General features: G+C 37.0%; 1 protein-coding gene across 2 annotated transcripts; it reads left to right on the top strand.

Annotated features, from left to right (window-relative positions):
* The first annotated feature begins 6,140 nt into the window (after nucleotides 1-6,140).
* LOC118341076 (protein yippee-like 5) lies at nucleotides 6,141-9,155 on the top strand. 2 transcript variants are annotated; one of them, XM_035679252.1, is made up of 3 exons: nucleotides 6,141-6,264; nucleotides 7,091-7,236; nucleotides 8,044-9,155. In XM_035679252.1, exons 2-3 carry the CDS (start codon nucleotides 7,096-7,098, stop codon nucleotides 8,263-8,265), a joined length of 363 nt encoding a protein of 120 aa, XP_035535145.1. In that variant the 5' UTR covers nucleotides 6,141-6,264; nucleotides 7,091-7,095; the 3' UTR covers nucleotides 8,266-9,155. The 2 variants fall into 2 exon arrangements, with proteins under 2 accessions (XP_035535145.1, XP_035535144.1); XM_035679251.1 differs by having other exon boundaries at nucleotides 6,147-6,339.
* Nucleotides 9,156-10,666: the final 1,511 nt, after the last annotated feature.

Genomic DNA, 10,666 nt, shown 5'->3' on the forward strand with positions numbered 1-10,666 from the left:
TACTTAACCAGAACGCAAGTTGGAGTTAACTTCTTTATGTACTGTGCGGTAGTTTAATCTACAATAATGCATCTTATTTTATGAGCTGATTATAGGTTTTAAACGGAAAAAGTTTAATATGCAAGGTAAATACGAACCACAGCTGTCACATAAACCCAGTGCAGACAAATATTTCCATCAACATTACAATGCCGTAGAAGTACAGAGGCATGAAATGGAAATACTCAAGTAAAGTCAAGTAATACTCAAGTAAAACCACTGACAATGCACCCTCAAAATCAACAATGAACCACATCATCACTTTTTATGTGATGTACACATTTCCATCCCCAGTAACAGTTTGGAAAATAAGTTGAACCTACAGCCATTAATGTAAGTGTGGCTCTAATAAACGTGTAATCTATTTGACTTACCATTGGAAGGTGGCGACTGAGAGGGGAACGTCTGAGTGCAGGGCAGTCCAGTGACTGAAACCAGGGATAGATAACAAGGAGTGCAACATATATATATATTATATAGTGGATCAAATATTGTGATAACTTAATGCTCAAAGCACACATTTAGCTATTCCTCTCCTTTTTTCACCAATAACATGTAAATAACATGTCTCTGATATGCTTACGGTACTGATCTCATGTACAATTTGCACATAAAAAAATGACTCAAACTTAAAAACCACTCCCCTTTAGAAGCACACAAATATATTACACTAAGATATTGATATGCTTCATTAGTGGATCAAATATCTAAGATCCTTCATAACTTTCAACAACTGATGAGCTGTGCAGAATTTTTAAATTCACACATTTTTTGTTGTCATTTAAAAAAACTAATGAAATGTAGAATCGGTGGAGCAGGAAAAGGCATGAAGTAGATATTTATGCATTCAGTCACAGTTTCTGTCAAATTAAAAACAAAATTAAAAAGACTTTAAATGTTATGACCAACTAATTTAAATTTAAAGATTTAAAAACTGCAGCAATAACAAGAGAGACAAGAGCATTAAATGAAGCAAACCTGTGGTCCATGTGAGCCCCAGGACCGTTACCAGAACCAGCTGTGGAAACATCATATCTCTGATTTTCTCTGATTTTGTCCTCGTGGATCTTTTATGGAGCCTTCCTTCCTCTCTGCTCTCCCTGTTGACGATCAGCCGTCTTTCTATCTCATTATCAGTTATACCTGGCCAGTAAACTATAAATATCATAGATATTCACAGAGGGGAGGGACTGGCCTTCATGTCCAAAGGACACAGCCATCAGGTTTGATAATGAAACAATGACACAGTAAATTAAACTTTTATTGTAATAATGAGAGAAAGTGAACTTCAGGGTGTTAATGTGATTCTATTTCTTGACTATCAAAAAAGGCTTTAAACTTTATTGTTTATTTGGTTAAATAAAAAGTCAGATAAGAATCTAATAATCTACTAATTGATATGATAAATCAACATAACAACTCAAAACATGATTTGATTACCAAATAACACTGCTGTTAGTATGCTAGGGAAATCTGCAGCTACACTGTAATATACTACTATTACTGGACTGGGATGATCATAATCAGGACATTAGAGTTACAAAAGGAAGTAACTTTAATGTTCAATCGTTTGTCTGATAAAAGAGCAATGCATTATCTGTCCTGTAGTTAGATAAGAGAAAAGCCCATGGTCTTTATTGGTTTAACAAGCAGCATTAAACCTGCATAAATCTGCTTTGTCGGTGTGAAAAAGAAATCTGCACATAAGCATCTACACGGCACGACTTCAGTTATACAAGCTTTGTCCTGTCTTCTGAGTCAAAACTGTGTAATTGTGATTTGAATCTCCAGTTTATTTTAATCGAGAGCTTCTCGTTTATTCCACGGATGTTTGATCGACAACATCTCGTCATTTTGAAGGTGGATGGATTAACTGCAGTCAAACAAGTGACTGAAGATTGCTTTAAAACTTAATGCAAATATCAATCAGATTATTTCTGCCTATATCTGTATATATATGTGCTCGACACACATTACACACACACACCATCTTACATCTGAGCACTAAATATGCAGCTGGAGCCAGCAGCCAGTTAGCTTAGCTTAGCATAAAGGCTGGAAACAGGTAGAGCCAGCGTACAGTTTGAATGTCGTCTGATCAAAAATGTCTTTATGCTCATTTCCCAAATGTCCCCATGTTGACTTGACCTCTCCACTACAACAATATAAGGTCAGGAATCACGCCACACTGTAGGCTGACAACAGATACATGTTGTGACAGGGCAAAAAACACCACCAGTGTAAGAGGAAAAAAAGATTATCTCGTTTACCAGCACAAATAGCTATCTCTTTTTTATCTATAGATTTATGGGTACAATAAGTAAAAACAACAACCCAACAACCAACCATGCTTGTTGGTTTTATGTCAGAGGAGTTACTTACATTTGAAAGGACTTTAGTTTCTACACTTTGATTTTAGAAGAAAGGGTCTTATAAGAGGATAAGAAAAATCATTTGTTGTAACGTTGGGAACAAAGTACATTTAATGAGTATTTCACAGTAGTGAGTCGACTCCCCACTGAACCTTCTGGAGGTATTTTTGTCCCATAATTCAATTAAACATGTGTATTTATGTCCTCATAATTACTTGGACTTACTTGAACAGTAGAGATTACCTAAAATCTTACTTGAACAGTAGAGATTACCTAAAATCTCTTTAAAAAAATATATTTTTGACATAACATTGATGCTTCAGTGTCGTAAGGCTCGACTGTCTCTTATCCCTCCTCAGATTAGAGAGGTGAGGGATGACCTGAAGGGCAAATCGGTTAAGAAAACAAATAACCAGATTTTTTTACTACTTCTGTCCTTATGTCATAATATTAATACTGCCTCTAATCCAGCCAGCATTAACACTGCATTAAATCACTTGGACATATGTACACATGCCCATAGAAGCACATATTACACACATTTAAAGGGCTCAGCTGAGGTCTGTACTGGAGAATATACAGTCATGATCTTGAATTCTGCAAAACTATGAACGCTGTCACTTTAATCATGATTACAATAATCCAGATATGAGGTCAAACTGCCTTTACAGTCTGTTATCTTCCCTCAAGGACATTAACTCTGCATGAAACCCCTGCCGAAGCACAGTGTTTATCTCCCTGATCTATGCTAATCTTTGTACAGCCTTAGTGGGGCTGAACAGTTTGTCCTTTAGTTACACTTCTGCATATGCAAAAATGCCATGACACCGTCTGTACAAACAGTTGTAAACTGATTGGCCTAACTTGACCTGGGGATCTTCCTTCTTCCTTCTCAGACCGGATGTCATTAAAGATCTTTAAAATATCTGACCACAAACAAGACTCGTACTTAATTAAAAGCCTGAGACACAGACACAAACTCCAGTAGCTGGAAGGAAGAAGTGCTCAGTTAGAGTTAGACCAATTTAAAAATGCTTAAAACTACAAGTCTCTGAAGTTGGTGTAGATCCAAGAACTTCAGTACAAAAACAGAGAGTACTAAGCTTCTGAGACATGTTTTGGAGTGTGTGTTGATCATGATGAATCATTATCGGACAAATACATTGTGGTTTTAACGTACTATTTGTATTTGATCTGATGCAACACACAACATTTGCATTTAAACTGTTTGCACTTGTCAATATGGTGCCAAATTCTTCAGTTTAATTTTCATTTTGTTCCAATTTCACTGAATTTCCTTTAATTTCATCCCCATTTTTATATGTATATACTATAAATGTATAAGAGAGATATTAAGGATTTAACAAGATGTCACATTAAGACTATTTGAGACCTTTTTAACATCCATACTGGCAAAAAAAAGTACAATGAAGGAAAATCGATGGTTGGTTTCATGTTGGTTGCCGTTAGCCTCAAGCAGAGATGAGGAGCAGATTACAGAGGTAAGCTCACTTTTTTCTAACTCCACACCCCCAGATTTCTTCTCAGATTTAAACTTGTGGTCTTCAGCCCCAAACCAATATATAATATGCGGTTATTTATATATGATGCATTATTTTTTTAAGAACACTTACTTGCAGTAGTCTAGTCTATGCAGTAGTGGCAAAGATCATTTCCCCCTACGAATATTGTCACAAGTTTCCAGATATATAGTTTGATAAATGAGGGCCCCTGGAGTAAAATTGGAAATAAATCTGAGACTTAAAAAGAAGAAGCGGTTGTTACTTGTTGTGTACAAACTTATCAATTACGTAATCGGGAAGACAGTCAAAACTTTGATATGTGAAGAATAAACTGGCAGCTTCGAGGAGAGAATGGAGTCTTCTGAAAAAAAGAAGAATTAAAGAAACATTTTCATTAAAGGAGCATTTTTAGTCTCTGATTATTAAAGTAAAGTATTAAAGGAGGGAACAGAAGAAACAGGGTGAAGGGGGATAGGCCTTCATATCCCACCAACTGGAGCAATAGACCACCAGATGGATGTTACTTTTCCGGCTGCTCAGACCACACCAACGATGATTTGGCACCAGATGCAGTCGGGAGGAGAGAGAGATCTTTATGTGGTATTCTGGGACATTGCTAATGCCTTTGGCTCACTGTCACGTAACTTAAGGTGGGAGGCTTTGAGGGTTTCGAACAATCTGGTGAAGACATATGAAATGCCATGGGAGGATGAAGTGAGCTGGGAGTATGTGAGTTTGGATTCAAATGTTTTGCCATAAATCACCAGGTAAATCATATTGTCTTAATTTTGGTAATCTTATAGCTGTAAAATTAATCTGTGACTTGATTGTAGGACTTTTATAGTACATGATGATAAGTACTTGGTTGTATATTGATGTCAGGGGCCTGTGATAGCCTTGATCAATGCTAAATTGGTCTATTATATTTGATACAAGCACACAATACGTGCACTTTCTCCTGCTTTCTTTCCCTGCTTCTCGATGTTGGATCTGGAGGCGTCACAGTGGCTGTGATGTGTTTTTCCGCAATATTAAATGAATTGAAAACCAATTAATATTCCACATTTAATAAACCATGAACTGATCTTAAAGGATACCATCTGGTACACCATCTAGGGCACTGAGCCCCAAGCCCACTGGTTCCAACAAAGATGTAAAAAAGAATATAGTGTCACTTAACTTAAACAGCTGGGGAGTGTAGTTTTGAGCAAACTATAATTTTTTTAAAAATCAAAGAATCAAGGATATTTCATTATCATATATAACTAAATGAAAGTTTGTAGTTCCTTCATGCTACACACAAAGGAAAAGATCATCAAATTAATATAATCAGAATCAGAATCACTTTTATTGGCCAGGTACGTGTGCACATACAATGAATTTGACTACAAAGAAAGACTAACAGCAAAAATAAACAGAACAAGTTCAACAAAAAAGACATAGAATTATACGTGCAGTTATACATATCTATGAACAAAAACATTTGTAGACAGTAGACAGTGCAATGGTGCAGAGTCAAAGGATGCTGAAATATTAATTTTACATGCAGGTATCTTTATGTACATGGGGTAGGTGGATATGATAGCGTCTACTGTAGATATAGTACATACAGTATCCACACATAGGTAGATGTATTAGAATATAATTTATGTTTTATGTTTTTAAAAAAGAAACAGAATTTTTAGCAATGGAAAATAAGTAATAAATGGTTTCATTGTACAGGACAGTTGGTCAGAGTGAAGGCCTGTGGGTAGAAACTGCTCCTGTGTCTGTTTGTTTTGGCGTACAGTGCCTACCAGAGGCAAATAAATACATTTATACAGTTAGTTATATACATATATAAGTAGCCGAAGGACTGACAACTTCTGGATGTGTGTACAAGTACTGTCACTGGTATAAGTGAGCTCTGCTGCCTCTCTGTGGTCATTATTTAGAGCTGCATTAAGCTACCAGAGATACACGGAAAACACAGGGGAAACCCGGCTTTCAAAATAAAAGCGTAGACTTTGTAATTGAAAACAAAAACTCGTTACAAGCATGGAGCTGCGTACTCTAGTCTTCAAGTACAAACTCGAATACTATTTTGAGATGATCGCCGTTACTATTATGACCACAAGCATTCGGGTGTTAATGTTAAAATGGCCTTGTCAGAATACTTTTTTTATAGCGAGGATTTATTTTGAAAGCTGTTCGCGCGGAAGTCGTCGTTGTCATTGACGCTAGCTAACAGGCGCCATGGTAACCGCTCTCCTCTGTTATTGTTGTGGTCAAACTCCACCGTGAGGAAACGGGGATCTGTTTAATCACCCGACATTAAAAGACAAAAACAGGTGAATTAAGACACTTCGACGTGAATAATATCACCTCCTTCTCCCAGCTGCTGTTCCGCTTTCTCACGTTACGAGGTGAGACGTTTCGCTTAACCGCTGTTTGGCCTATTAGCGATGATCTGGATGCCTTTGACATTGTTTACTGACAGACTGTCGAGCAGATTGTAGTGTTGTTGTTTAGTTCATAAAACTTACAGCTGTTGGTAGTTTATGATAGGAATCTAATACACAGTTCAACGTGTGTTTTCTTGTCTTTCGCGTAACCTTGTTATTGTCATGCCCTGATGATGCATTCAAGTGAGTCCTAGAAATCTCAGCATTTGAGTGTGAAAGTCGTAAAAAGTACTTAAACTGTACTATTAGTTTGTGTTGTAGAGGGAATAAAGCGGGATATTTCGTACCCTACATACATTTCTGAACAGATAATTCTTGCAGATACCTTGTAAATGATAAATGCATATAAAACCTTCAATAATGATTACAAAGAATGTGAAATAATTATTACTTTGAGCATTATTTTTAAAGATTTACATAATCTCTACCCATTTTTTTTTTCATCAGGAATCTTTTAGAAATTGGATAAAATCTTGTATCACAGTCTGTAACTGAGATTTTGTTACTGGAAAAATAATAAATCCAGTAAATCAGATAATTTAATTTAATTTGCAACATGTCCCAAAATGATATATATATAATATAAGGGATATTAAAGAGAGTATATGTATATTATCTATGTCTGGTCGTACAGTTGTAACCAAGATGTGTGTTAACGTTACATCATCTAACAAGGCTGCTTTTTAATTTGTATGTTTTTAATTATTGGTAGACAAAATGGGGCGGATCTTCTTGGATCACATTGGTGGGACTCGCCTCTTCTCCTGTGCCAACTGTGACACTATTCTGACCAACCGAGCCGAACTCATCTCCACGCGCTTCACTGGAGCCACAGGCCGAGCTTTCCTGTTCAACAAGGTACCTGCACATCACTCCCTTCACCTGGATCATCATAGTTAGTTTAATTGATTGGACCTTGGGTAAAATATTTCAAAATGCGAGTCCTTTCCACTGTAGTTCTTTGTGTTAACACTCAGATAGTATAGCTAAAGTTGACTTTAAACTAATTATGTGTCTTCCACATGATGAACATTTCCTCATTTACTTGTAAGCATTTCCAAATCCAGGAGGTGGCAGCATTAGACCAACACAAACAAACAAAATAGTCCTCATTAAGGTTTGATAGGATTTAAGAACTGACATGAACTTTACGTTTTGAACAAAAATTTGGGGCAAATAAGTCCTAATTATTTCCAACAATACAACAAGCATTTATCGATGACTGTGGACGTTATTAGAGTTGCTACAATTAGTGTGGCTACTTTATCTTCAGCTATTTTAATAGTTGATTAATTGTTTCAAGCAAAAAACATCTGATGTTCCAGCTTCTCAAATATAAACATCTGAAGCTTTTCACAGTTTTAAACCTTTAGGTAAATTAAATATTTATGAGCGTTTGGGGGGTTTTTTTGCATTTTATTTCACTGTTCTTTAACATTTCATAGACTAAACAATTAATCAAGAATCCATAAAGAAAATAATTGTAGCTGCCACCCTGAACATAATTTGCAACTACATCTCGTCCTCACATATCAGAATTTGAAATGTTTTCTAAAAAAAAGTGTTCAAACGTGCAAAAATGTGCTTGAAAAACCTAAAAACGCCCTGTAGAAAACGAGATGACCGCTACAGTGACAGATACCTGACTGCCGCCCTCTACTCCAGGTTGTGAATCTGCAGCACAGCGAGGTGCAAGACAGGGTCATGCTGACAGGAAGACACATGGTGCGGGACGTCAGCTGCAAGAACTGCAACAGCAAGCTAGGCTGGATGTACGAGTTCGCCACCGAGGAAAGCCAGCGCTACAAGGAGGGCCGCGTCATCCTGGAGAGGGCGCTGGTGAGGGAGAGCGAAGGCTTCGAGCACGTTCCCTCTGACAACTCCTGAGTTCGCTTCCGTTGCCACGCTACAAATGCTCAACCCTGTGCTCAAACTACAGCTTTTCCTCCAGCAGCAGTGCATGGACTTGCATGGACAGTGTGCCATTTGTGAGTAGAGCTACACCAAAAATAGTATCACAAGCTGGGTCTTTGTGGGGAGTTTTAAACGAGAAGTGATGGACGTGTTTCCCATAACGTTAAACATCTGAGAATATCTTCTATGATGGGTGATAATACCATTGTTTCTCTGCCCATTTAACGTCACCCGCAGCTTCAATGTGCGCCCGACAGGCCGTGATGTTCGTACAACGTGTTGGTGTGGTGGGATTCTGGCTGCTGTCAGAGGGAGAGGATTCGCTCCTGCTGCCCTTCAGGAAGCTCAGACAGATAGACAGATTGTTACGTAGAGGTCTGGATAACCATTATAACAGCACTGGTGAATTCTGACTCTAAACACGAGATTTAATCGCTAAGCAGTGTGTTGCACTACCTTCCTTTTTCCTGATGAGTGTTTGATGTGACACTACGCCAGAAGTTCAAAGAAGCATCAAGTTACTTTTCTTTAATATTAGCTGTAACAGATTATTCCCTAAAATAAAATAACATCATCAAGTAAACAGAATCTTAACCCTGAAATGTTAATGTTTAACATAGTTATTAATGTTGAAAGAGTTCAGATATCCTGACTTTATTTCATGTTATCAGAAAGATGATAAAGTTGATCAGAACAGGTTTTACAGTGATGATCTTGATTAAATGTACTGTTGATTTTTAGCCACTTAATTAACAGTTTCACAATTATTCAAATGTTTTAATTGACTGCTGGAAATTGACAAACTATTTGAATTAAACTTAAAACATTTATTTTTTGTTGAAAATAAATACATTCAAACAATACAAATGCATTGAATATGTGTTTTCTTATATGTCTGTTTTATATTCAGATTTGAAGATTGTGTCCTTCCTGAATTATCACAACATATAATTTCTTTGAATGTACTATTTTATTTATTAGTTGATTTTTTTTCAGTGCATGTTTAAGTAAGCTCACCAATATTTGTATTGTTTGCTTATATATATGTTGGACATTACTTAAGCTACACAAAAATAATGTTTTATGCCTCTGAATACTTGCCATTTTGTACTTGACAATGGTTAAACATAAAATTGGTAAAGAAATGATATCCAATAAAATCCTTACAATAGTTAGCCATACACTAACCGTAAAAATAAAAGCTGGACAATGTTAAATAAACATACATTTATCTCCAAGCTCCCATTCCTGTCCAGAGTACTGGAGAACATTGTTTTACTCTCAGCTTTTGTCTTCCAGTCAGGTTTCAGGGATCATCACAGCACAGAATCTGCATTTATTAAAGCCTCAAATGTCCTACTTTTGTCTTTGGACTGTGGTGATTATGACATTTTAATTATGTGAGACCAGGGACCAGGTTGGCATCCATGGCACTGTCCTCCAGTGGTTTACCTCCTACTTACATGACAGGACCTTCTCCGTGAATATTGGCAGCCACTCCTCCTCTACTGCCCCTATCCTGTGTGGAGTACCTCAGGGTTCCCTTCTAGGGCCGGCTTTATTTGCTTTATATGCTCCCTTTAGGCTCCACTTCACTGCTATGCTGATGATATGCAAATCTACATGACAAAACTCAGTTTTTCCCATCCTAAAATGCCTCCAGGATGGGAAAAAACGTTCCTTCATTTGAATGATGACAAAACAGAGGTAATTGTTTAGCTAATAAAGCTCAAATCCATCCTCTCCCAGCGATTTGAAGACTGTTGCCACCACATTAATCTCCTCAAGGTTTGATTACTATAGCTTTCTGCTTACATTAAAAAGCCCCTCCTTCGACAATTATAAGACAAAACTCAAGATGTACATGTTTTCTATGGATATTTGAGGGGTTTAATTTTTTGATCTTTTATTTTATGTTATTCTTATAAGTGTTGTTCTCTGTTTTCACGTGTGTGCACAACTGATTTGATTTGTGTACAATATTTTCAGAGGCCCCATCTGGACCGCCGTGTAACGTCACAATAGATATTTAACAAACCGACCGGATTTCGAGGCAGAGAAAACGAACACACCCATCGTGAAGCGGACTCGCATTACGACGCTGAAGTTGGTTTCCGATTCGGCTGTTCAGGGAAAACTTAAGGGGAGATTTAATTTACGGTTGCTGAGCGACCGAAGCTCTTACTGTTGTAACGCTGTCTGAAAACATAACTTACTTACAAATGTATGAAAACTTTATTCTACTTGTCAAAATGCTTAAACTGGAGATTTTACTCGTTTTTTCCCCACATTTAGACCAAAAACCAGTATCGCTAGACTTACTGGAGAGGCCAGATTTTTTAAAACGTTATTCTATTTGTGAAAATGCAAAAAA

Source organism: Morone saxatilis, unplaced genomic scaffold, assembly GCF_004916995.1.
Source record: "Morone saxatilis isolate NCDOM2014 unplaced genomic scaffold, NCSU_SB_2.0 Contig7, whole genome shotgun sequence".
Lineage (NCBI taxonomy): Eukaryota > Metazoa > Chordata > Actinopteri > Moronidae > Morone > Morone saxatilis.